This window comes from Drosophila ananassae, chromosome 2R (genome assembly GCF_017639315.1).
Source record: "Drosophila ananassae strain 14024-0371.13 chromosome 2R, ASM1763931v2, whole genome shotgun sequence".
Lineage (NCBI taxonomy): Eukaryota > Metazoa > Arthropoda > Insecta > Diptera > Drosophilidae > Drosophila > Drosophila ananassae.
In genome coordinates, this window is record NC_057928.1 from 19,413,854 (window position 1) to 19,440,585 (window position 26,732).

The 26,732-nt window shown below is 43.9% G+C and overlaps 3 protein-coding genes across 3 annotated transcripts; 1 reads left to right on the top strand and 2 right to left on the bottom strand.

Annotated features, from left to right (window-relative positions):
• The first annotated feature begins 1,389 nt into the window (after positions 1-1,389).
• On the top strand, positions 1,390-3,524 carry LOC6507007 (T-box-containing protein TBX6L). The gene is made up of 5 exons (XM_001956805.4): positions 1,390-1,652; positions 1,837-2,008; positions 2,167-2,434; positions 2,500-2,637; positions 2,708-3,524. Exons 1-5 carry the CDS (start codon positions 1,562-1,564, stop codon positions 3,251-3,253), a joined length of 1,215 nt encoding a protein of 404 aa, XP_001956841.1. The 5' UTR covers positions 1,390-1,561; the 3' UTR covers positions 3,254-3,524.
• A 1,477-nt stretch (positions 3,525-5,001) lies between these two features.
• LOC6493006 lies at positions 5,002-6,195 on the bottom strand. Its single transcript, XM_001956804.4, has 3 exons — positions 5,931-6,195; positions 5,435-5,878; positions 5,002-5,309 (listed from the first exon to the last, which is right to left on the bottom strand). The coding sequence occupies exons 1-3, from the start codon at positions 6,105-6,107 to the stop codon at positions 5,082-5,084; spliced, it is 849 nt and encodes a 282-aa protein (XP_001956840.1). The 5' UTR covers positions 6,108-6,195; the 3' UTR covers positions 5,002-5,081.
• Positions 6,196-8,785: 2,590 nt separating this feature from the next.
• LOC6493005 (T-box-containing protein TBX6L) lies at positions 8,786-15,678 on the bottom strand. Its single transcript, XM_001956803.3, has 5 exons — positions 14,466-15,678; positions 13,775-13,931; positions 10,779-11,046; positions 10,563-10,700; positions 8,786-9,667 (listed from the first exon to the last, which is right to left on the bottom strand). The coding sequence occupies exons 1-5, from the start codon at positions 14,554-14,556 to the stop codon at positions 8,936-8,938; spliced, it is 1,386 nt and encodes a 461-aa protein (XP_001956839.1). The 5' UTR covers positions 14,557-15,678; the 3' UTR covers positions 8,786-8,935.
• Positions 15,679-26,732: the final 11,054 nt, after the last annotated feature.

Consider the following 26,732-nt stretch of genomic DNA (forward strand, 5'->3'; position numbering starts at 1 on the left):
AGTGTGATGATTTTTATGACTCGCCTGTGAGTTTTTGCCGACTTCCTGGCACCCCAGAGTATCACGACAAGTGGCAACAGCAGCAAGTGACTGATCCGTTAGACTCCCAGCCCATCCCATCCCATTCCATCCCAGTTACTAGACTAGGGTTTCAAGTGGTAGCCGGGCGACAGTCTCTTGGCGCCAGCATGATTTGATGGCCGCTCCCGGCTGCCGCAATTTGTTGTGGCCCAAGAGCATCGAGTACCGTTTAAAGGTTTGATTAGCCGGAGTTATCGCGGGGCGGATCTCTTTCTTGGGCGACCCTCTGGACCCTCGGGGAAACGGTAGCGGTGAGATTTCGTTTGTAGCATCTACAAGATGCAGCTTGTACGGGGAAGATTTTTGATAAGTTAAACGGTTGCAACTTGCAACAGATGGGAGCCGCTTTAGAAGCCTCTTCATAGCAAGATAGATGCATCTGTATCTAGTAGATATCACAGGTTTGACACTCAAGTGGATTCTCTGAGAGGTAGGTGATCCAAAGGATAATTTTTTTGTTCAGATAACTTAGAAATTGGGTCTATTATTTTAAGGATGGGTAAGAGATTTCTTCTAATAATTATTTTTTCTAATTTGAAAGATTTGTTTAAAGAGATCCATATGAGTATTATTATTTCGAAAAACTACAGAATCTTTTATGTTTTTAACTCTTGAACTAAATATTTACATTTTATTTACAAAGCCATTAAGATTTAAAAGAAACTAAGTGTATAACTTTGGTAAAAACCTAAAGAAACTCTAATATTAATTTCCTCTATTAATTTTAAATCCAAAAACATAACATTAAGTTTCTCCTATTTCGAGGGCACTCTCCTATTCAAATTTTCTCCAATCTCGTAAACCTCATGCTCAGAAACTGACGGCTTCTGCATTTTTAGAAAAGTCCCCAATCTCGCTAAGCATTATTAGTTGGCCGATATCCAAAACGTTTTCCTATTCCATAAATATGACTGGCGATTAGGCTACTTCAAAGAGCCCCAGTCCCATCCTACAGAGGAATCCCCATACCCTTGCCAGTCCCATAACCATAACCATTAAACACTATCAGCCGCAAGATGGGTGCCGTGCCCCCAGCTCCATGGGTGGAGGTATGGTATGAGGTACGGGTGTTTTGGAGTCCCCTTCCAAAGCGGAAAATGGCGTTCCATCGCGCCAGAGTGAGATGGCGATGAGGTGGAAGATAAGCAGCCAATGGAAGAGCCATATCTGCCCCGAGGTGGTGGAAACGAGAGCGCGCTAGCCGGGTGAGTGAGAAACCACTCGAGTTTCGGGCACGAGAACAGGTCGAGCAACTACCTGACTTGAGGATCGCCGGAGAGAGAAACCGATCGGACCGGATTCTGGCAGAATCGAAGTAGTGTCAGCTCCGAATCCGAGGAAGGCAGTCTCAATCTGGACAGCGAAGCGAGCAGATCGTTTTAGTTCCGACCTAAGACGTAATTCGAAAACGATTTTTTGAAAAAAACAATAAAGTAACTACAGTAAATAAAAGATATAGTGACCCAGAAAAAAACACAAAATGTTGACCTTGCCCAACATTGCCGATTTGAGGCTGCAGCAGCAGATCGCCCATGAGATATATCGCCAGCAGATTATGCAACGTTTGCCGGGTAAGAGGATTATAATTTAAGGGAATATTAAATAATATTCTACTAAAAAATATAAATATCATAAAAATTGAAGTCCAAAAAGAAAATAATTTTAAAAACAAAAATTAAAGCTTGAAAAGATAGTAAAGTTCAAATGATAACGTATTACTTTTGCCGACGGCTAATAATTTGAAATTTTCCGTAGATCCACTTTGCGGATTGCTGCCCAGCTACGCCGGACACTTTGTGCCTCCGCCACCACCGCCCCCGCCCCAGCCCACCTTGCCCGGAGATGTCGAGGCCAAGTTGGAGAACAACGAACTGTGGCAACAGTTCCACAGCATCGGCACGGAGATGATCATCACCAAGAGTGGCAGGTTGGTATCATCGTTTACCACTTTGAGTGACTATTTGCTCGTCCCCATCTGCTTATCTCCAGCAGATAAGACCTCTTGGTCTTGGCTAGCGGGTGTAGACAGTGTCTGATGGTCGAAACGTGTCACTAATAGCTTTTTTGGTACTTTGTCCATTCCAGGAGAATGTTTCCCTCCATGCGCGTCTCTCTCAGTGGCCTGGAGGACGAGGCCAGCTACTGTGTGCTCCTCGAGATGGTCCCCATTGGCGACTGTCGCTACAAGTTCTCCGGATCGCAGTGGGTTCCGGCCGGAGGTGCCGAGCCCCAGAGTCCCCAGCGCATGTACCTGCATCCGGAAAGTCCGGCCACCGGAAAGCACTGGCAGTCCCAGGCCCTGCTCTTCAGCAAAGTGAAGCTGACGAACAACACCCTGGACAATAATGGTCATGTAAGTAGTTACTCAAGTAGGGTAATCAAAACAGAGACTTATCTTGGCTTCTCCTCTATTTTTAGATCGTCCTGGCCAGCATGCACAAGTATCAGCCGCGTCTGCACGTCATACGCACCTCTGATCTCGGCCAGATTCCCTGGGCTCCCCAGCAGGCCTTTGTCTTCCCGGAGACCGAGTTTATAGCTGTTACGGCTTATCAGGTGCGTTGGTAGATCTCAGACAATGTGTGATCTGATAACTAATCTGGATTTTGTTTATTTTGCCCTGCAGAATGACCGCATCACCAAGCTGAAGATCGACAACAATCCCTTTGCCAAGGGTTTCCGTGAGTCGGGTCAATCGAGATGCAAAAGGAAGCTCAATGATTCCCCGCCTCCGTCCTCCTCATCGTCGCAGACGGAGGTTACCCAGGTGGAGTCCCCGTTAGCCAAACGGTTGCGCCTCGTGGATGAGATGCCTCGGAATCCGCAAACTGGACTTATGCAGCGTCACTATCTGTTGGATACTCTGGAGGCCAATTTCTATCTGCCAGCGCCACCGCCACAACCGGCAGCTGCCATTGAGTATGCCAGGCACATCCCAGTCGGCTATCCAAGTTGGGCCTACACCCCGCCATCGCCGTCCTCCTCCTCCGATTCGTTTAGCGGCGAGGAGCCCGAGGCGGACACCTTTGTGGATGTGGTGGGCACTACCACCACCACCACCAGCACCACCACCGCTCCTGCAGCTCCATCTCCCAGCGAACCGTCCGAGCCCAAGCCAAAACGAAGCAGCTTCAGCATCTCGGACATATTAGGGAAGAGCGTCTCCGTTTAAACTGCAATCCAGTTTGAGTTGCAGTTCCAGTTGGTGCTCCCATTTGGCTGGGTTGGATATCGCAGTGCCTTGTACATTTAATTAGCGTTTAGTTGCCATCGTCTGCGTAGTGTCTAAGTTGAATTGTGATATTTTGCAGTTAATTAGGATTTCCAGGTATTTGCCATCAGTATTTATCGTATTTATTATGCAATTTTAATTGTTCGCATGATTTCGTAATGGATTTATTGTCATTGGCATTTTAATGCGGCATAAATAAAACACCTAACTATGTATATTTTAAAATTTTTGAGTTTGATATTTTATTGGAGGGTTTTTGGGGAAGATATATTCGAGGGGAATATGGCAGCTATCGCGTCAGAAAACTTTGAATTCCTCATCATATTCAAAGACTGTAGCAAAGATTTACACATTAAAAAGGAATTATAAAAATATTTCTTATATTTTTAAATATTTTATGATTAAAAAATAAGATTTTAAATAATGTAAAAGTTGATGCTTTGGCTTAAAAAGTGAGAAGAATCAAAAGGTTATCAAAAAGTGCCTCTAATAAAAACAGTCGGAAATATAATTAAATTATTTTTAAAAATTATTTAAATAAATAAAAACTAAAAATAATAATTGCTGTGCAGAAATTCATCCTGCCTGGCTCCATTTGCCCGATACATATTTCGGTCTTGGGGACTCTGGAAACCAGTTTCCTTAGCCACCCCCCATGCCTGAGCCATCCAAAAGCGGAGCAGCAGGCAACATCGGCAACATGAGCTTATCAGCAGATCAGAGCAAGCCGCATCTTAAACGCTGGCGCCGGCGCCAAGTTAAATGCGCTGATTGAGCGCCACGATCGCCGGCAATCCTGGCAAGCAATCCGACGTCCGACTGCATCCCCAACTCCAACTCCAGAGTCCAGAAACCCATGTAATTGATGTTTCACATTGTAGTTGTTAGCAAAACTGTGGCCATTTACATGCAATTGTCCGAGTGTCCCATCACACATCTCAGCTTCTACACGAGCGGAAATGAACAGGCGGCGGCATCTTTGATGCAGTCCACCAGTGGCAAGTGTTGCCTCTCGGTTTTTGCGGCTAGATGATTGGCCGAAACAAGCGATCGTCGCCGGTGGCATTTCGCGTTAAGAAACAATTGTTAAGTCGGAGCCAGGACCCCAAAAATCGCCCGACAAACTCCAAAACCGATATCCAATACCCACACACGTCGCTGCAACCTGTTTTCTGGCCATTCATGTTGCCGCTGGAAGTGTTTATGGGCTCCACATTAGCCACACTGCATATTCATGTTAAACGTCGCCAAAAACGACTAACGACAACGTTCGGTCGGGTCCATTGTGCTGTTGCTGAAATTTATTGAATTCTCATTTGGGGGCATCCGCTGTGCCAAAGTAGAGAGAGAGAGAGACTCCATGTCCATGACGGTGAAGAGACTGCTGGAGACCCGATCATCCAGCCGAGATAAGCACAGGTACCCTCTGTACTCGGCCCGGGCATGTGTAATTTCTTTGGAAATTAATGTTGCCGCGGTCGAAATCAAAGTCACTGGCAACATTTTTCGCTGGCGACAATTTTATCGGCAGTACAATGAAATCATTTGGAGTCGGGGCTCCATTCCCATTCTCATTCCCATTCCAAGTCCCAATCCCATTTCCATTCCCATGACAACGTTGGCGATATTATGTCTTTGCTGGAGTTTGACATTCGTATATGTTTCGGGCTCTAATTGCTTTATAGGTATTTAGATTATAAGTCCTTTATTTCTGCAAATAATACAATGAATGATTATACATATTTGTGGATGGGTAACTAAATATTAGTTAGTACTGATAATGTTTGCCCGTTTTAACATGGGGACGAATGGCCCAGTGATTTGGATTCTTGTACTTGACAAGGTTGCTTAAATCGTAGCCTGCTGGCAAGGTGATGATCTTCGTGGCTTCCTTTAATAGGGGAGACTTCACAGCAGTTGGTGGCATTGTTGGCGGGAGTGGGGAGACGTATTCCCCCTCCGACTGGGGCGCGGTAGAAGTGCCAAATGCAGTCGACTGAAAAGAAAGAAGGTGTGCATCGTTAATGTTTATAAAATGATAATCGTCACATTCCGGTTTTCGTTGGAATTGATAAAGAAAACTCCTATTTTCTGAAACGGAAGAGTCCAATAAATGCTAACCTTAGGTGTATAAAATACATCATCAACGCTAGAAGCCTGGGATTCAGACTTGGAGACTGAAACATCCTCTTTTACGGGCTCATCCTTATTGAAATAGTCCTCTAGGGCATTATTGAAGTCCTTCACCAGCGAATCATCGGGTTTCGGAAGAATTTGCTGCGTGTCCACCCAAATCTCGGTGAAGGCAAATTTCTGCTGCTTTTCCTTCTCGTCCGAAGTGGAGTCGAAGTGATCCTTGAGGTCCGAACTATCGATATTAAAGATAGAAGGGTTAGGAATCTCGTGCGACGACATCTTGGGCACAGTCCACGGGCACACGGTTTTGGGGCCGGAATTTTTGAAGATGATGCCAGCATCGGTGGACTCGCTGCCTTGATCGTCACCGAGCAGCTTGGGAAGGGCTGTGGGCACCGGTCCCTCATTCGTAGTATCAGGATCCAAAGCCTATTAAATGAGATTGTTGAATCTACGTTTGTATATTGAAAATTTCACCTACGGAGTCATTAAATGTTTCCTCCGAAACCTTATGCTCGTTCTTGTTAGGGGTGTCAGAGAAGTCATCTGACTTGAGGGAAGAACTGAGACTGTCCCAACACTTATCACTCGCATTGAAGGAGTGAAAGGAATCATGATCCTCGTCCTCGGATTTACTAGATTTAGATGGGAAATCCATATTAGTTCTTTTATTAAGAAAACTCAGATCTTGGCGCAAATGTTGGAATGGGGCTGGCAACAAGTAGGAAAGTTAGTTATGGGGCAATACCGATAAGTCTTATCGATCGCTTCGCGGGAAAAGCTTTGTTTTTTAAATATTTAAAATGGATGACAGTTATTTTTAACATTTAAACTTTGTTAGTTACTAACTCTAATGTTTTCAATTGTTGTTTTAATATTAAGAAAAATACTAATTAACTTATCAAATAATAACCCTATCAAATAATATATATACTTTTCTTTTTGGGCTCTATATTTTCTTAAAGGTTACCTCCTTTTATTTTTGAAAACTTCCCCTTTAAAGGGTGCATTGTAATTTAAAAGGCCATTATACTTAGTGGTTTTTCTATCGAGACAAGACACGAGTATGCAAATAGTTTGCCCAAGACAATGCCCCTCCATTTTACACTCAATAGAGTCGCAAAACAATGCCAGGACATTGTCCAGGGAATCGGCAGAAAGGATGCGTACTTGACGACGGCCGTTGTGCTCCGGTTTTGATTGTTCGCCAGTGATTATATTTGAAACTGATCCCCAGATTTGCCCATATGATCATGTGTATATGCACCATCCTTCCCATACTGAGAGTACTATAGTGGGCCTGCTTATGTGGGTGATTTTCATTATCCTCTAATTGTTAGTGCCATTGTTCACACGATAGGTTTGAGAAATTACACGCTTTGTTAATTGTACCAGCCCAAAAGGGACGCGCTTCCCAAACTCGTCCATCTACATATACATAGGTATATATTTTAGCCCACATGTGAGCCCATTTGCATAAACTGCATTTACTGCCTTTGTTGTCCGCTTACCGGGCTGCGTCTGCCCGGCGACGGGTTGGTTCTGCTCTAGTTTAAAACCCCGGCTTAGGATATGCGTATAGGGTCTATAGGGATGGGTCGGTCGGGCCGGTGCATCCGTTTTATGGCTTGGCTCCGGCGACACGGAAACCTTTCTTTGCCACGCTTTGTTGCATTCTACTCGCGACCAACATATTTGCATGGCCAACAATAAAATCTCAAGTACCGGGTCATTGTTGCCATCTTGTTGGCCTAACGCCGGGCGCAAGGATGTCTGAAAAAGGATGGTATTCTCTACTCTTTACTCTCCTTAAGTCCTCTAAGATTAAATGCCAAACCTTTGATATCATCTTTGATAGGGTTTAAATCTACAGATCTATCTATATATAGTATAGGATCTAAAATTTCTGAGCAATTTCATGCACCTGATAATACACTTCCCCTATCTTTCTTTTCAGTTCCAGCCACGCGTGCTCTTTGTAAAATGCTTTTCCATCCCATTAGCACCACCAGTTGCAGTTCCCTCGCCCATTCCCTATAATTACTAATTAACTTTCGTTTAGGAAACAATTTTCCCCCTTTATTTTTGGGTTCCCCAAAATTCGTGTTTACACAACAGAAATGCTGCTCGACAAAGTGTATCTAATTTCATAACATAACAAAAAAATACCAATGCAACAAATGTGGCCGCGTAAAAAGCAACAGCCATAGTGCATTAATTATCCAAAGACCTGCGACATCTGCCAGGGATGGCTCTGGGGGATGGGGAAGAAAGGGTGGGTGTACGGCCATTTAATGAGGCATTCAAGGCACTCACAACCTTGCGCTTGTCAACACACACGGCCGACATCTGTCACCCGTTCGGGCCTGGCCTAGGATCCCCTATAAAACCGCAGGCCTCCCGATCCGAAGCAATTTCGATCCCCAGAGGAATAAAAACCGACAGCTAGACAAACGGCAACAATTACAAATCGATTTGATACACAGAGAAGAAAACTAAGTATTAGAGAAATACTTTTCAGATAAAATGTTATCTGAAAATGGATATATAGCCTTATAGAAGGACATGTCTAGGACTAATATAAAATATTCTAATATAATATATATTTTTTTCTCTGTGTTGTAAATTGATTTGACCGTGTTTGTTTTTCCAATGGCCGGGCGGTCGGGCAGCAGTGTCTACACCGCCTCTCACTGCCAACCCTCCAATCCTCAAACCGTCCAACCATCGAGGCATCTAACCATCAAAAAACCAGACGAGACGTGGGTGGGACGCATGTCATCGTAAACTTCATCATTGGCTCCGTTCAGCCCCTGGCTAAGATCTTGCAGCTCTTGAACGCAACTTACATAACGAATTGTCTATTTTCTTTGGCTTCGTCTCAGTCTCTGCCCATTTCATAAATATCTGGCATGGGTCTCTTAGACCGGAGATCGGTCTCTGGGGTAGCATTTTGAGGGCTGCAACCGAATTTCATGCCTTGTCGAGCTATTTAATTGCAAACAAATTATGTTCTAGCCAGTCGCATCTCTGTGTGGCTAATGGATACAGTATCCTATGGATCTATGGTGCCCCTGATGATGTTGTCGAAACCCGAACGTTTATCTTGTAAATTGGTTGGGATTAATGTCTAGCGGAAGTTGTGATTTCCAGCCTCCAGTCAAGCCAGATCGGCCAATGATAGAACAGAACCAACTGACGGTTTGTTAGTTTTCCAAAATAGATTCATTTACCTACAGGGTATTGTGGGCGTAGAGGGCTTGAAGGCTCAACCCAGCAGGCGGATATAAAGTATCTTCCGGAGATCCTTTCAGAAATGAAATACAATTATTTTCTTACTTCTTCAGTTTAGTTTTATTATCCTGACATTAACTTAAAGCTCTAAACTTACTAGCTAATCAGGCTATGATTGGTTTAATATCGAAATGAGTACTTTATGGTTATAGAATCTTATATCTTATATCTTAAATCAATAAACCTTAATCCCTAACTACCTCCTCCTAAGATGGCCGATATACTGAAGCCCTTGCTTCTGGATGTTGGCGCTGGCTCCTGCGGCTGTTCTTGGGAGGACGGATCCACTGTCTCCACCGTTGCCGTCTCACTGCCCACATCCAGTTCCAGTTCATCCGCTCCCGACTCATCGAATACAGGCTCCCCAGGAGAAACGCCCGGAGGCAGTCCTAGGCCAGGATGTACTGGCAACATTCCTGGTGGGGGATATGGGATCCCTGCTGGCACTGCCCCGCCGTAATCGTGGGCTCGGCCAAAGTAAGTACAGGCCAGATCCACCAGCGATGGCCGGAGCAAGCTCTGCATATTCTGCTGGAACTGTTGCATGAAGACCCGATTATGGAGCGGATGCGAGGGCGGGGATCCCAGGGAGGCCAAGGCACTGGCGCCAGGCATCGAGTGATCGTCCAGCGATGACGATAAGGAGCAGGCGGAGCCATTTGATCTCAGTCGCTTAATTTGCGGGCCATCCAAGTCAATGGATCCGGTTGTCGTTGTGGTTGTCGATGCTGCTACCTCGCTGCTCTTCACCGGCGACATGTCCGACTCGGATTGGGATTGCGACTGCGACTGCGTCTGGGACTGATCTTGATCTTCGCCAGTTGGCGATGAAGACATCTTGCGTTTGCAGCGCGATTGACCCGTTTCGCGGAAGCCCTTCGCAAACGGATTGTTGTCGATTTTCAGCTTGGTGATGCGATCGTTCTGCGGAAGGAAGAAATAAGAGCGTGAAATATGACGATTGCCTCTATAATCTTAAGCAACAGATTCCCAGGGGTGTGTCTGATAGGTTCACTACAAAAAAAGGAGGTTACCTTTGACTACACTTTTAAAACTAAAGACTAGTTCCTACATAAGTAACTACTTAAAGGACCTGTTTCGTAAAGAAAGTCCCATCTTAAAGATATTTCTTTCTGTGTGATGCATAAGTCATTGGCGTCCAGTAGCTGGCGTTAAGTAACAAGGCCACTTGACACCAGACCTGGTTCCAGTTCCACTCGACATGACTTGACAACTTTGAGATCTCTCTCATCACGGAGATCGAATCTCTCAACTCGGTTCCCGAGAGGCGATCTTGCTAATTAGAGGCAGACTGGCGTCGGCTGTCAATGGGCCAGACCTAGACAAAAACACAGCGAGGTGCTCTCAAATTTACAAGGATGTGGCTATCCAACTTCCTAAAACAACAATCCGACCCGCTGACTTTTTGCCTGCCCATCCCATCCCATCCCATCCGAGTTCAGCTCGATGGACGAGAATCTTGAGTCTCGGGATCTTTGGTGAGGCGTTCCATGCTAATTCGAGACGTTGGCCAGCTACCCATGGCGTGAGCAATAGCCGCTCGTTTGCCCAAAATTAACCAATTAGTGTGATTGGTTTTAGTCCCTGGGCCAGTGTGTTCAATGAATTGGCAAAAAATAAGCAAGGTTAGAGTCTAAGAGACACGTTTTCGTACAAGGGTACCCAACTTATTTCATAAAAATATGAGATGTTTTCTAGCTCCTTAAAAGTTTGGATCCATAAACCTTCTAACCAATTAATTTAACCTTAAACTAACTACTATATTATCCAAAATTCTAGGGTATTAAATATTACCAACCTGATATGCCGTCACAGCCACAAACTCGGTCTCGGCGAACACAAAGGCCTGTTGGGGGGCCCAGGGAATCTGCGCCAGATCAGCGGTGCGTATGACATGCAGACGCGGCTGATACTTGTGCATGCTGGCCAGGACGATCTGGATGGGGTTTGGGAAAAAGATTGGGATTTGGATCAGTAACCGGATACCACTTCAAAGCTCAATGTCCGCACTTACATGCCCGCTGTTATCCAAAGTGTTATTGGTGAGCTTCACCTTGTTGAAAAGAATGGGCTGCGCCTGCCAATGGGCACCTGTTGCCGGACTATCCGGATGCAGGTACATGCGTTGGGGGCTCTGGGGCTCGGCACCACCGGCCGGAACCCACTGGGACCCGGAGAACTTGTAGCGGCAGTCGCCAATCGGGACCATCTCGAGGAGCACGCAGTAGTTGCTTTCGTCCTCCAAGCCAGAGACACTCAATCGCATCGAGGGAAACATGCGTCTAAAATAATTAAGAAAATATAAAATAAAATCTCTTAAGATTTCACTAAAATATTCAAATTTTTTTCATTCAAAAAAAATTTTAGAAAACCTTTAAAAAATCAAACAAATGTCATTCATTCGGACTTAAATAAATATGAATTTTCTTTGGACGCTGGTTTGTTTGAATACGCGGAATGGGGAAGGGGCGGGGGAGGAGTGCAGGAAAATCCAGGAAAAACCTAAGAGCCTTTGTTTATCGAACAAACTCAAATATAGTCATGCTGGATCGACAAAAGGAGCCCATGCCAGCGAGGGGCGTTACAAATATTTAATTGTGAGATTTCCCTTCCATGCGCCATGTAATTAGCCCCGGCCAAATATAGATGGAGTGGGGGGAAAGAGCCGGGATCCGATCCTCTATCCTCTCTCTATATACAATATCCAAACGGATCGTTTGCCTTGTGCTAACAAGGATGCGAAAGACCCTGGCCCTGACCCAGGCCTCAGAGCAGCCGCACAGACACAGCAGGTGGTCACGGATCTTGGCGCCAGCCTGAAAATATGTATGTTTGTCTTCTCGTCCTCGGTCTTTGGGTCCTCTCGAATGGTGAACATGATTCCATGTTCTTGTTTTTGGCAATGATTTTTGTGTTTCTACGGGATGATTAATTAATTGAACTCTGCTGCGCTTTGGTTTGCTTATATTTAATTTGTTTCTTTTGGCTTTCTGGTTTCTGCCTTGTTGAATTCCATTAGGCCACAGAGCACCGAAATATTTCGACATTTGTGTGGTTTAGAATTTCATTTTCAATTTTGTTTTTTTTTTGTTTACTTTTTTTGTTTTTTGGCAACAGCCACAGTCTGCTGATGGTTGCTTTCGGCCAAACGATTTGTTAAGATCGATATCTTTGGCGCGCCTGCGCATAATTAACGTAGAAAATTTTCGGTTGCGAGTGAGGAGAATCCTGAGCATCCGAGTTGGCGCTTGGCAGGTGCAGGGACACGGTCAAGGAATGTGTTTCGAGCTGACAGCCTTCAAGGGATTCTGAGGAATATGTACTTTATTGGCACCCTGGGAGACTAGTGTCTACACTACAATTCCAGTAAATAGCATTTGAGAGGGAGGTATTAATGGATCTAGTGTTCCTTTCATCTTATTAGCATATTTTTGTGTAAACCCCTTCTCATGTAAGTAGTCGCTTCTGTTTACCGCCTTTCTATACGCTTCTCATTTAGTTTAGTTGCCTGGAAATGCCCACACACTGCCTAAAAGCTTCGTGACAAAGTCATTTCATTTCCCCGTTGTCAGACATTAACCGATACGGTTTGTTCTATCTAACTTTAATGGCCGTCTAGGCTTTGCCACCCAAAAAGATCGGAGTTCGGGGTTCATCAGACAACCAACTAATTAGTTTTTATGAGCATAGAGGCTGGGATCCGAATCCGAAGCCGAATCGGATGCGGTATCGGGATGCGCGATTGGGCAGACAGTGGCATTCTGGCGCCTAATCATTAAAAATTCAAATCGATTGCACTAAGAGAGCTCTACTGGCGACGACGACTGCATCTCGCACATAAAACATTTTTGATGAGCATAAAAAGTATTTAATACACAGACTTTATGAATAATTCATGGCATATACGACTCTGTGGCGTATAAAACAAAAGGGTTCGTGAAAGACTTTTGGCTTCCCAAAAGTTTATGTTAATGTTCTTTGTTCGATTTGGACGTTTTGAACCCTTTTGGATGCCTGACGATCGAACTGTTATCTCCAGCGGCCAGTTGGCATCTTGGGAGAGGGCCAGGCAAAGTGTGAAATTGCTCGTATCTGTCGACAAGCTGTGGTCACTGTCACTCCAAGATACAGATACTTGAGCTGGAATATATTTTGGGCTGTCGTTTAGTTTTGTCTGCAGACAGGCGCCACAATAAAAACGCTAAGAGCGCTACAAAACGCTACAAAGATGACGACAAAGTATCCTTGACGCGAAGATTTATGCCAGCCGAGAAGGCTGAGAGTCCGAGATTCCAAAAGGAGCGCCGACGCCCGACCAAAAGGACGTCCCACTGCGACGAGAGTCTACAATAAATTACGATGACGCCACTTTACGCACATTCGGACAAGTGGCGGACACTTTTAGGTAGTCGGCCGGTCGGTGAGCATCTGAGTCCGTGCATCTGATAGATACACGATAAACTATCTATGCGCCTTTGATTCCGAGCGCTGCCTATCTCGAATCTGGGCACGCAAAGTGCCGGCCAACTTGTCCGCTTTACGCCTTACGCGATAGTCTCGATTTCCATTGCATCTCAGCTGTACCTGCGCTGGCTTTTCACATTTCACATCCTGCCAAGTAGAGAGCGAGCTAATGCACCGGAGTAGCCTACATCCTACATCCTTCCGCATTGTTTGCCTGTGAAAATTGGTGTCGCGACGCGGCTGTAAACAATTTGCAGGCGCCTGCGTCTAATGAGCCTTTAACAGTCGATGACGGCGATGAGATTCTATTCTCGATTCTGGACTTTGCGTACTTGGATCGGACCGGAATCGGGAATCGGGTGCTTTAGCTGTTGGTTTATTTTTCTTTGCCCTGCGTCTGGTGTATTATTTTTCACGTTCGTGCTAATGCATCGGGCAGTCGATCTCTGTTTGTTTCCAATCCCGATCCGTAAAGTATATTTTTTTGGTAGCCTCTTTTCCTAATTTTATTTCAAAGTCAAGCCTTGAGGAGCCATTAGTCCTTACCTGCCGCTTTTGGTGATGATCATTTCCGTGCCAATTTGATGGAACTGCTTCCAAAGATCGTCGTTTTGGAGGGTCATCTCCACGCCGGGCAGAGTTACCCGGGGTGGCATGATCACGTGTCGGGGCATTGGAATGGGGAGCATGGGAGGAAAAGGATCTGAAATGGTACAAAATGGGTATAAGATTAAAGGGAACTGTATGATTTTTATGATAACTGAACTAAAAATAACTTATTTCCTTTAGATTAGACCCCCAATTCTTGCATAAAAATGACAAGCAATAAAGGAGAACTGGTTTGGTGCCAAAAAAAGCGACATTGATTCTTTGCCGATTGGGAAACTTAATTCACTCCATTAAGGATCCAATAAATACGTATAATGTGGCATACTTAGCAGAGCGATTAAATACAAAGATTTTGGCTTGGAAGTGCGCTGATCCCGCTGTTTAACGATCGCCGGCAAACATGCAAATCGCATTTGATATCAAGTTTCGCGATCGGCAATCGCTTTCCCACATTACTCAGCTTTATGATCGGGGTGGCCATAAAGGCGAATACTCCGGGTACGTACGCCCGCTGATTTTGGCCAATTTGGAGGGCGAAAAGTAACGGCCATTAACGCTAATGATGCTTAACAGCATGAGCTGGCCAACGGGGCGGATGGGTGATATGGGGGGCAGGGATAGAGCTTACCTGGTATGCGTTGCATTATCTGCTGGCGATAGATCTCGTGCGCTATGTGCTGCTGCATACGCAGATCAACCAGCTCATTCATGGTGATCATATTGAGTTGAAATCTAAATATATACTGTACTTCACACTTTGACAAAAATTTACTCTTGGTTGTTGTTTAACTTTTGTCACTTTTGGCACACACACTAATCACACAGAGCGCACTACCCGACAACATATGGCATTGTGATCCGCCGATGGGGTTTTGACTATTTCTGAAACTGTTCGAGCCTTTTTTTATTGTATTTTTTGTGTCGGTGGCGGGCACGAGATGCCGATGATTAGCGTCAATTATGCAAATCACGGCAATCACAAAAGTCTCTCATGTGCGTGGGTGTTAATTTGATTACGATGGTGTCAAAGTGGTTCCGCCGTATCTGGGTTACTTTAATATTTATGCGGGTGGTGCATATATGGTTATGGATCGGATTCAGATCGATCTATTGAGTATATTTTGCCGACGGTCGTGTCTGGATCTCGCCAAGTTCGCATTTCAACTGAACAAGTTCCGTTTGGCGGCGGAGAGCTCTCCGATTGAGCTGGAAACGAGCTTGACTTGTTTGGATCTTGAGCCATGGATCGGGGTTACCTGCTGCCTGCTGGTCGCTCAGTATCGGATCGCAGCCATTGGCTGCCAAGGCGAGATGGCATCTGGCTATGGCTGTCCCTCTCATTGTTGGCACCTCCATTTTGAAAAATCTTGCACCGGTACACCGATACTCTCTTCATTTTCTAACACTGCTTGACTCCGCCCACGATCTCTGTTTCCTCTGTCTCTTTTCTTTTCTCGCTTCCCGTTGTCCCGCTCTAATTGTTTTTAATTCTGAAGTGCGAAGTTGCACAGTCAGCGGCGTAGAGGCAGCAGCAGCAGCAACACTAACAGGCAGCAACATATGTTGCTGCTGCTGCTGCTGCTGCGGGGTCGGATGCTGGCTTTTTGTGTTTGTATGCGTGTGTTGCCTTTTAATTATGATCATGATGATTGAAATTGTTTTTTCTTCGTGTTTCTTCTTTTTGGCATCTTTTTGTGTATTTATGCTTTGCCCATTTGTAGCCGAGCTGTCATGGTGGTCCTCTTGTCTCTTGTCTGTGGCTGCCTCTCGAGCCTCACCTCCCCGATCTCAACCGTGTGTGTTTGTCGTTTTGCTGTTCATTTATTTTATTCCACTCAGGTCTACACCAAAGAAAACAAATGTTAATTAATCGATCTGAACATTTTTTGGGATATATCGGAGAATATAAGTAGTTTTTTAAAGAAATATTAAACAGAAACTAAAATATCTGAAAGGAATGACAGTAGAATGGCATTTCCACTTTTTACTGCATACTTTTCGGGGTATGTTTTCAGTTTTAAGATAATATCCTTAAAGATGATATTAAATAGTAAACTGAAAAGGTCATATTAAATAAAAAAAGATAATTTAAGATGCAATTTCTATATATCTTTAAAGATCTAAACTTCAAACCTCTAGAACATAACTTTTAGACATTTTCTAGACTTCCAAAACAAACCTCTTTATAATAAACTTACTAAACTATGAACTACAAATCATATATGTTTGGTATAAAAACCTTTTCCACCGTGTGCCTTATATGCTATTTATTTTTTGACGCTACGTCATTCGGGCATCGATATGGCGGCTACCCAATATGGCTTCGCTAGAGCTGCTGGTAGATGTATGTCTTTTTTTTTACCTAAATGCAGGTGGTCGCTACATATCCGATGGATGGTGTATTTTGGACCTGACCTTTTCGAGAGCTTGGCAAAACATTTGTCCAAACGACGGAAACGCGTGCTTGCTTACAAATTCGAAACTAATTAAAGCCAATGGAGGCGACATGAACTTTGACTGAAATTAAGTATACGCCATGAGGGACCCCGCCAACCCGATGGCGAAACGTGATCAGGCCAGAAAGTAAAAGTCTCGTGTGTGCCGCGCATGTGGCTTCCGTTGGACACAGATTTTAAAGATTAAACAAAAAGCTTATCTGGTTTGTATTACTGCGAAATTCTTGAGGCTCTCGATGGGTAAACAGGCAAATATGTAGTTAGCCGAGCTAATTTACACAGCACTTTGCTGGCCTGACACATCCACGCATTATGGATACGGTCTCTCCGCTATAGCCAGCATGGCGATAAGCGTTTTGGAAATTAATTTACTATTAGCCGGACGGTCGGGCATTTAGCCGAAAATTGCGTTCTGGCCATGTGCCGTCTGCGCGTAATTTATGCTCGCATCGCGTTTCCACATTTGGTTGCTCACACTTCCGGTTGGGTTTTCATTTTCAATTACAATTCTCGAACCATTAGACATCGATCCTGTAGGGCTGTTCTTTTTTTTTGGGTTTCGTCGAGACCCTTCTCGCCAATAGCTGTGCAATTTGTCAGCACCCAGCTAATTGGTGCTGCCTCTATGCCTGTTGTTTGACTAATGCTTTTCGGTTTACTTCCGTTCGGTTCCGGATAAATGGGCCAACAGGTAGTCGAGACTACAGTTGAGAGAATGAGGGGTTTGCTAAATGACATGGATACTTTTTTGAATCAGTTTTATATGCATTTTTGGGTATGCCAAGAATGCAATTAATTTTATCTATGTTGTGGGTAAATAGGTAGTTATTTCTTTAAAGCAGAAGTCCTGTTCTTAGCAATCATGACAGTGTAAATACCAACAACTCCTGATATAACCTTGAACTGCTGCCTACGTCCTCGGATCCGTGCATCGCCATTGTAAATGAAATATACAAGTACTCCGGTGTCTTTCCATCCAAGTTGCGAAATAATGATGGAGACCTGATGGAGAGCACGAGCCCAGGGCTTCTTTCTCGCACGGCTGTTCAAATTAAAATTAGCATAAATCGTCTACGAAAGCGATGTAATTTTCCATGGAAAATATGAGATGCCCCCAGCTCAGGGCATCGCAATTTATTATTTATCGCAGGGAGGAGGTGGATGACGAGGTGGAGCATCATCGAAGTCGGTAGCGGTAGCGGATCCAGAGGAGTCCGTTGTCCAGCGAGAAGGCATCATAATCATCCATGTGTCCATGGCTGGCCCTGTGACCACTTGACGGCTTTTCGGTTTTGGCCAGAAAAAAAAACCTACTCCAATGCCCCAATACTCCAATAATTGAGAGGTGTTTAATCGTGTGTTTCGTTTTTGTTTTTCTGCACATTCACGATTTAGGCCTTTCGTTTGCGTTTGCGTTTCGTTTCGACTCACCACCACCACTCAATGGGCTGTTTGCTCTCAAATTATCATAAGCAAATACGTCCCAGACTCATCTCGGTCTCGGATAATACATCCAGACCCCCTCGTCGCAGCCAACTTTTTTTTTTGTCGCCATCGTTTTGGGCCCCGAACTTCAAACTGAAGTGCTAAAGTTGCTGGCGACGCGACGCTCTGAGAGGCGCTTCTGTTGTGTAGACCCTTGAGTTATTACAATATTATATTCAAATTTCAAGTGCTACTGGCTGCTACACCCTCCTCTTCCTCCCTCCTCCCCACTCTCATACAATATGGATGTGTCTGAAGGAAAATCTGCATATTTCCCGAAGCATTATAGTTGTTTATTTGCTTGGCAAGATCATTGAGTTGCCACTCGGCGGCGGCGATGCGTGTTAATGGCATGTGTAATAACAAGATCATGGATTTAAATTTTCAAAAACAGGTGATTTGTTTCATCTTAGATATACATCTCTTCCAGTTATCATAAATTTTAGGCAAATTGGCAAAAGCACGGGCCAGCAAAAAGAACAAAAGAAAGCCTTTTAAATTTCTAACCGCAGATGGCCAATTTCATGCTGCATTTCATTACCAAAATAAATGCGGACTTCGAAACCAATCAGAAACCAAATTCAACACCCAAGTCTGAAAAGTTCAACGGCCAAAACGGTGACATCAAAGCCAAAAGCCAGAAGACTGCCGACTGCCGACAGACCCCAGACGGCCAAATACAAAAGAAGAAAACTCCAACTGGCCAAGATCCGAGCCAAGTCCAGTAGTCGGATGATAGAGAGAGATGGGAGTGAAAAAAATAAAGAAGAAACCATTTCGCTGATAAAAACATCCATTATGCGTAACAATTTGACGGCTTCTTTGGCTACCGCCTTTGCCTTATTTTGAGTTTGAGGCGGCGGCTTTCGGCATTCGCCTTTGATTGAGTGCCGGCCCGGTCTTGGCCCGGTCTAGCCGCGGGGTAATTGTTGTCGCTAGGTGGACCGTTCCGAATGGACGCTGGACGGGATCAGGCCTGAGTGCGCAATTACAATGGCCGTGATAAGGCGGGGAGAGGGCCAGTGTGCTGGGGAGTGGGTGCCGAAGCGAGATGGCTAACGTCTAGCGCTAACGTCAAAGAGGAAATGCCTTAATCTCGTGACAACAACAGGCCCAGTGTCTTCCCTTTCTTCCTTCTTAGTGCCCATACTGATCCCCTATTGCCTTATCTGGCATAATACACTGACAAAAAATTTGAGGAGAATAGGGAGGATAGGGGTATCCAATACTACCTTGTTTTTTTATCATTTAAAGACTTATATTATTTAAAATATTTTCCTCAGACTTTAAGACCTCCTTTTATCCTGAATAGAACTCACTTTTCATTTTCTTCAGTGCCTTTTAAATCCATCGAGTGTTGGAAAATTCTTTGTTTGCCATGACTATAACGTCATGAAGCCAAATATAGAGCGGCTCTGATTCCATTTATTATTTGAGCATCGCATTGCTCGGCGGATCTCGGGCTGGTCCGCCGCTGCTCCTATCTATCTGGTTCGTGTATCTCCTTGTTGTCTGTGTACTCATGGCACTAGTCATAGTTGACACTTTATGAGCCCCTCCTCCAGCTGGCTTTGATTGCTCCTCTAATGGCGTCAAGACTTTCGCTTTTATGGTGCCTGCAGTTCTACGAATCCTAATCAGCCGCAACTTCATTTAAATTAGAAAATTCCGGTGTACAGCATGTACTTGGGTTGGGATTATCCGGAAAAATGATATGGGAAAGGGGATCGGGTTGAAATGGTAATGAAAAGTCTGGATTAAGCAATCATGGCAGTTTCAATTTAATGGCATTAAGATGTCTGACAATGGGTTATTAGGAAGAGGGACTTTAGGGTCTTTCTGAAAATGTTTTCTTGAAATATTATCAGAAAAGTTCTTTCAAATAAATAGATTATCTACTTATATTTTTAGTGAAATTTCATTGTTTGTTAAGATTTCCTCTTTAGAGTTTCTGAAGCTCCCTGTTCTGGCGCCAAACCTAGTCTCTAGACACCTCTACTAACTTTAATTGTTTGTTCTTTCGAATTTGTTAATCTCTCAAGGGCTGGGCATCCGCGTTACACGCTAGAAAATACCTCCCCTTGAAACTCCCAACTCCCAAACCCTAAGAGCTTACAGATTTTGTTCAACAAACAAATATGGCGCAAAGTCAAACAAAAAACCAAAAAAACAAAGCCATTTCTCAATGGCGGCCAAAGCGAGAAAAATTTATGCTACCTCTGCAACGTCGGAGGAGCTCTATGGTTCTACCTGGTAATTCCTAGCCATGTGAGGCGTCAAAAGCTTAAATATTTACAGTTCCAGAAGGCACTGGTTACTGGAGAATAGAACGAGGAACTCGGGGAAAAAAATAACTCAACAAACGAGATTAGAGCAGCAGACTAAAAGTATGAAAAATATTTGTTAAAAGGCAAATAAATTGCGGAAGATAACGATCTAATTTTGATTAAAATTTAAGCTTTTTCACAACCTTACCAGCTACCGAACTGAGGCTGATTTCGAGAAGAAAACAAAAAACTAGTAGATCCACTAAATCTGGTAGATGCGGGAGCATATAGGAAAAAAAATTAAAACTTGTCGCATCCAAAATTTATGTTTGTCTTGGAGCATGGAGCGAGGGAGATAGAGAGGGTTAAAATGTCTTTAATAAATTAGAGTCTGGGAAGTTGGTGGAGAGTGGCTTCGTTATCACAGCGTGGTCGGGCAATGTTGTTGCTTTATATGGCAAACAATACGGTACTTTTAACACCAAAATCAGGTCCCCAAAAATCCTAAACAAAGGCCAAGACAGCACAGAAGCGACAGACGCGTAGCTGCCGTTCGAGCAGCTGGGCCCAAACAGCCCATGGATACCGATATGGCCAAAAGAAAAAAAAAAAGATGCAGATAGAAAAATTAAAATTAAAAAAATTTCAGATCTATAAGATATAATTGTATATCGAAACTATTTGAAATGGAATTAATATTATAACGATTTAACCCTCCACATAATACTACTATTGAAAACAAATAATCTTTTCTTCAAGTGTCATTTTACAGATACAAGGGAAGCAGCCACTGATACAGATACGGGTTACAGATACAGATACTTGGTGGACGACGGTTGCCCCCATTTGCATATGAATGTGGTAATGATTACAAATTTCGCTCGTAAAAATGTTTAGTTTGTTTTTTTTTTTGTTTTTTGGGGCATAATTAACTATGTATCCGATCCAATACGAACCGTACCGATCAGCTTCTTGGCCATCGAATCCAATCTGTTGAATGCGTTGCGGTTGCGGCAATTCACCGTCTTGGGATTGTTGTTCGCATGTATCTGTATCTTGTATCTTGTATCTGGTATTTTTCTGGCCTTAATCGATGCACGGGGACACGCATGCCCAACATCGGATGTCAATGGACTTGATTTTAAAGTCTGGGCGGTGGGAAAGTGTTGAGCCGTTTACATTATAATGTGGGGGGACTTTTATTGAATGAATCGAAATCGAACCTTTCACAGCCAATTAATAGCGGCTAACAAAATCGATGCTGTAGCCAAGATAAGCCAACGAGCTGCATAACTAATGGCCCGAACAAGCCACTTCAGAATGATATACTTGGTAGTTTTAAGTTCCACGCCTTTCCACTGGAATATTAGCTCTGATGTGGCAGGACTCTCCTCTAGTGATCCTGTCAGATGAGCTGCTGTGTTGATTGTGTGGCGCGTTACCTTAATTTCTTGGCGCCATTCGATCCCTCGCCGTTTGCTGCGTCATAAAATTAAAACTCTTCACTCCATCATTTTCGTGAGCGAGTGCAACATTTGACAGGTAGATGTCTGGGAAAAAGGCAGAGCATCAGGCACTTCTTCGCTGACTGGTCGCCGCGCCCTCCAATGAAGGAAGTGGTGATCTGAAAGTGAACACACACCTGTACTCAATACTCTTCCTTCAAGGGAATTCAAAAAATCTTTATTCCAATTTATAGACCATGGACTCTAAACACTTCTAAGTTATAGTTCAATGTTTTCATTTCATAAGCCTTCTATACATAAGTATGTCTAGTGTATTACCCATTCGTTAAAGTTTTCTCCCAAAAAACCTTCCTTTTTATATCCAAAACTTTTTATTAATTCTTGTTCGTTTCTTTTTATGGCCAGTTTTTGTTGGTTGCTTAGCTCTTGACCATAACTTTTGACAGATTTATTAGGGAATATTAATTTTTATAGTGGACATGTTCGAGGGAGAGGTGCCATAGGGAGTTCTCGCTCAAATTATCACCTCCAAAGGTTCAGGGAGACGACTGCTGTAGGTAAACTCCAGTGATCTCTTGGGGTGATCGTCAGCCGGTCATCAGCAAGCCCCCACTAGGTCCGGTCCAATGTTTTTTTTGGGGCTGTTTGCATGCCTTTGTCCCGGTTGGATCGAGGAGAGGAGCGGGCTGGAGCGGGCCGGGGCGGGTCGTGGCGGCCAACGTGTGAAAATGCATTTGCATATTCAATCAACGGCACAATAAATATACCCATACTACACACGAATTCATACAGAGTCGTTAAACAAGATTTACATATGAAAATAACAAAATATTTAACAGCAGCCGCAGACGGTCTGACTGGAGCTGGAGCTGGGACTGGAGCTGGGACTGGAGCTTGGGCTGGGGCTTGGACTTGGACCGACTTCTTCCAAAGATGATCATCTTTTCATCCTCCCCTCAAATTGAAATTGTCAATAAGGCGACGAAGCTTTGGCGACTCAGCGACCCATAAATGTGCGACGAGTGCTTGGAACACCAGAGATCGAAGAAGATGGGAGACCGGAGTCGGGGGTGAACCATAGATCTCGTGGTCCATAAAATCAAAAACTCATGCTCACGCTCAGCCCGGCTGCCAGCCACTCGCACTCGATCTGTTAATAGCGACGATGACTTGGCCAAATCGGACGGCAAATCGAAAATATTTGCGTGGGCCTTTTGGCCATAGCTATTTTGGAACCGAATTTGTACTAAAATTAACATGCTCGGCAATGGAAACGTTTCCCAATCGTGTGCGACATCATTTATTCCACTGTCAGCCGATACAATGGCCGGGTGTGAGCCACAGCCATAGCTCTATACCTCTATCCGTAAATATATTTCCAATTTATATAATCGACACGCGCTCTAGTTGAGCCACTGGCACTTTCCATTTCAAATCCATCCCGATAAGCGGAAAATCTAAAGAGGCAGCTGGTGCAGCCGGTTGGTTAGTAGTCGTCATGGGAGAATTATCAGCCGCGTGCCCAGAAAGCCATCCAAAAAACAAATCTAAATGTAAAACCATAAATACAAATTATGAGCGATACGCTAAATCAGGAAAGTGCAATCGAACGGAACAATAATCTGGGGCGGGCGGAGCATTTCACTTAATGAAAATGTTGGCACTGCAAGTCAAGTGCCTTGAGCTGTAGCCTTCCAAAGAAACCAAATAAAAAATATGGGTACACTGGGAAAAAATAATAAAAGAATTGAGTATCAAAAGCCTGACTTAGTAAACTGTAAAGGGGATTTATAGAAATATTTTAAGAGTTATAAGCTTTTGCTTTTTGTCTCAAATTAATCTGAAAATCTTAACTTTAATGTATTTTTTTCTTTCCGTGTCTTAGCCAGAGAACGCACTCAATCCCAAAATGACGATTGCTGCACGCAAGTGAAAAATGTTGGCGCCAGGCGCAACTAAAAAATCTTATGAATGAAGTAGACACATTTTTTGAGTTGTCGGTATTGCATGCCCCCACCACCACCACCACCACCACCTTTTTCTGTGGCTTTGGCTCCTCCAGTTTTTTGTTTGCTTTCTGTTGGTTTGTTTTAAGCGTAGAAGACCGAATACCAAAGACCGGAATCGCGTCTCTCTGGTTAGAGGTCCCCCAGTCTTCGGGCAGCTGCCTCCGCGACTCTGTCTGTCATTATAATCGTTTTCCCGGAAAGCTCTTGCATTTATTAAGTTATTAAAATGAAATTAGCAGCTTGTCTAGGGAAATAGTGAAAATTCCCTACAAATACCTGGCTCTCATGTTGAAAATGTGTGGCACTCTAAGTGCAATTATATCATTTTCCGATGAATGTTGTTTTAACGTCTACGTATACATTTTTTAAGGGGGTTCATCAGGAAATATATTGATCAGACTCGTCGTTTCAGGTATTTTATGTAACTCAAGTCAAGTTTCCAGATTTTGCTTCAGATTTATGGGGAATCGATCAACAAATCGGTTAAGGTATTCCGCACATGAATCGGGTGAGAATTGACAAAGATATAGCCTTCGCTGTGGGACATATAGTGGCCCCATGCACTTTTCTTGATTTTCGAAGGGGACCCTCCAGAAAATTTGATGAAAAATCTAAAAAATATTTTGTTCCCAGATTTTGATGCAGATTAGTGGGGAATTGATCTACAAACCGATTAAGGTATTCCGCTTAAGAATCGGATGAGAATTGACAAAGATATAGCCTTCGCTGGGGGCCATATAGTGGCCCCATGCACTTTTCTTGATTTTCGAAGGGGACCCTCCAGAAAATTTGATGAAAAATCTAAAAAATATTTTGTTCCCAGATTTTGATGCAGATTTATGGGGAATCGATCAACAAATCGGTTAAGGTATTCCGCACATGAATCGGATGAGAATTGACAAAGATATAGCCTTCGCTGTGGGCCATATAGTGGCCCCATGAACTTTTCTTGATTTTCGAAGGGGACCCTCCAGAAAATTTGATGAAAAATCTAAAAAATATTTTGTTTCCAGATTTTGATGCAGAGTGGTGGGGAATTGATCTACAAACCGATTAAGGTATTCCGCTCAAGAATCGGATGAGAATTGACAAAGATATAGCCTTCGCTGTGGGCCATATAGTGGCCCCATGAACTTTTCTTGATTTTCGAAGGGGACCCTCCAGAAAATTTGATGAAAAATCTAAAAAATATTTTGTTTCCAGATTTTGATGCAGATTGGTGGGGAGTTAATCTACAAACCGATTAAGGTATTCCGCTCAAAAATCGGATGAGAATTGACGAAGGTATAGTCTTCACTGTGGGACATATAGTGGCCCCATGCACTTTTCTTGATTTTCGAAGGGGACCCTCCAGAAAATTTGATGAAAAATCTAAAAAATATTTTGTTCTCAGATTTTGATGCAGATTGGTGGGGAGTTAATCTACAAACCGATTAAGGTATTCCGCTCAAGAATCGGATGAGAATTGACAAAGATATAGCCTTCGCTGTGGGACATATAGTGGCCCCATGCACTTTTCTTGATTTACGAAGGGGACCCTCCAGAAAATTTGATGAAAAATCTAAAAAATATTTTGTTCCCAGATTTTGATGCAGATTGGTGGGGAATCGATCTACAAATCGATTTAGGTATTCTGCTCAAGAATCGGATAGAGAATCGGATCAAGAATTTTGACAAAGATACAGGTTTTACGTGGGGTCAAATTGTCCAAATAATACGCTTAGTAAGATTTGTCTTTCTATTTCTAAAAACTTATGTAAATTGTATGTATTAGGTGATATATATTTTTCCGTTTCTCAAACCCACCCACACCCTCTATCGGATTTTATCAATCGCACTTGTTGCCGGGCTTTCCAGGGTACATCTGCTACCTGGGGCGGCTGATTAGTCGGCTGATCGTGTTCCATATTAAATCCACGCACTAAAGGCATTAATCACCATTTTCACGCGACGTGCTGTCGCCGATACAATATATAGTTTATAAAGCCGTGGCCCGCCCCGTACCGCCGCCTACCCCGTCCCGTGCAATCCAACTCGTTAGTCCTGGCGAGGCGGCGTGGCCTGCGGTGTCTTCGGGGTTCCTGGAAAAGTCGGTCTATCTCGCACTGAAGTGGCTAGAACCAGGCCAGTCCCGGTCAGACCGGGCCCAGGCCAGGCGTGTTGACTAATGACGCGCATTTAGCAGCGATTAATGAATTTTATGAGCCGCCATAATTTTATGGCACATCAACTGACCAGGCCAAGAGTGGAATAGGGATTTCCAGCGAATTTCCCCGCCGCCAGGCCATTGACGACTGTTGCTGGAAAATCCGACGGCGCATAAAGCTGCAGGACCTGCGGTTTTATTGCCCACTTCTATTACGGATATATAATATATTTTACCTGGATATTCATCAATACATAGAATGTATTGTATCAAGGAGGCACCGGCGTTACGGCCACAATGCCATGGTACTTGAGATTTTTATGACCACACATGTGTGTATGTAGGTGCTCATATGCTAATCAAGTGCTTCGATGGGTTCGGTCTCTGGTTTGGTTTTGGCTTGGATTGGATGGGATGATCGGCTGGCTGGCTGTCCCCTGGCCCTCGGGCTTGAATAGGGCGTTTGTATGACAGCTAATGTCTCGCATAATAGAAATCACCTACTTAAAATCAAGTGCAAATTGTAGAGACGCCGACTCCGACGCCGAGCCACTTGAGAGAGATCTGGACCACCACTCCTGAGATCTAGAGAACCCACTCTTCCCAGGCTCTACCTATGCCGGTGCATGTATGGTGGTGTACCCATGTAATCCTTGTATAATTGAAACAAAGCGCAATTTGTTTTTACAGTTTGTCGCAGCCTCGGAGATCCCATTTTCGGTTTGTTTTCATTTCCCTAAAAAGATATCTGCATTTTGTTTGTCACAAAGATTTGCTCAAAGGATATGTTCCCATATGCGTACATCTTGCGGGTTTTTAGTTTATTTTTCCAGCGCTTAAATTGTTTGTGCCAAATGGGATTTGGGTTTACCACAAGAGGCTTGGTTAAAGGATAACATCGTTTTGCCATTGTTGGCATTTCCCATCTACAAAGTCGGGGGACAATTGACAAAATGTTGTCATCTGTCTGACAATAACTGTTTGGATTGGATTGCTCCTTGGGCCGGGGAGCTACTCTTGTTAGGCTTAAGTGGTATGGATATATCCTGCAGCTGGATCAGAGTGC

Coding starts and splice junctions, on each gene's coding strand:
- LOC6493006 (XM_001956804.4), bottom strand. CDS start 6,107: ATGGATTTCCCATCTAAATCTAGTAAATCCGAGGACGAGGATCATGAT. Junction 5,879..5,930: donor AGGAAACATTTAATGACTCC/GTAGGTGAAATT, acceptor CTCATTTAATAG/GCTTTGGATCCTGATACTAC. Junction 5,310..5,434: donor ATGTATTTTATACACCTAAG/GTTAGCATTTAT, acceptor CTTTCTTTTCAG/TCGACTGCATTTGGCACTTC.
- LOC6507007 (XM_001956805.4), top strand. CDS start 1,562: ATGTTGACCTTGCCCAACATTGCCGATTTGAGGCTGCAGCAGCAGATC. Junction 1,653..1,836: donor GATTATGCAACGTTTGCCGG/GTAAGAGGATTA, acceptor AATTTTCCGTAG/ATCCACTTTGCGGATTGCTG. Junction 2,009..2,166: donor ATCATCACCAAGAGTGGCAG/GTTGGTATCATC, acceptor TGTCCATTCCAG/GAGAATGTTTCCCTCCATGC.
- LOC6493005 (XM_001956803.3), bottom strand. CDS start 14,556: ATGATCACCATGAATGAGCTGGTTGATCTGCGTATGCAGCAGCACATA. Junction 10,701..10,778: donor CTTTGGATAACAGCGGGCAT/GTAAGTGCGGAC, acceptor AACCCCATCCAG/ATCGTCCTGGCCAGCATGCA. Junction 9,668..10,562: donor TGGCTGTGACGGCATATCAG/GTTGGTAATATT, acceptor TTCCTTCCGCAG/AACGATCGCATCACCAAGCT.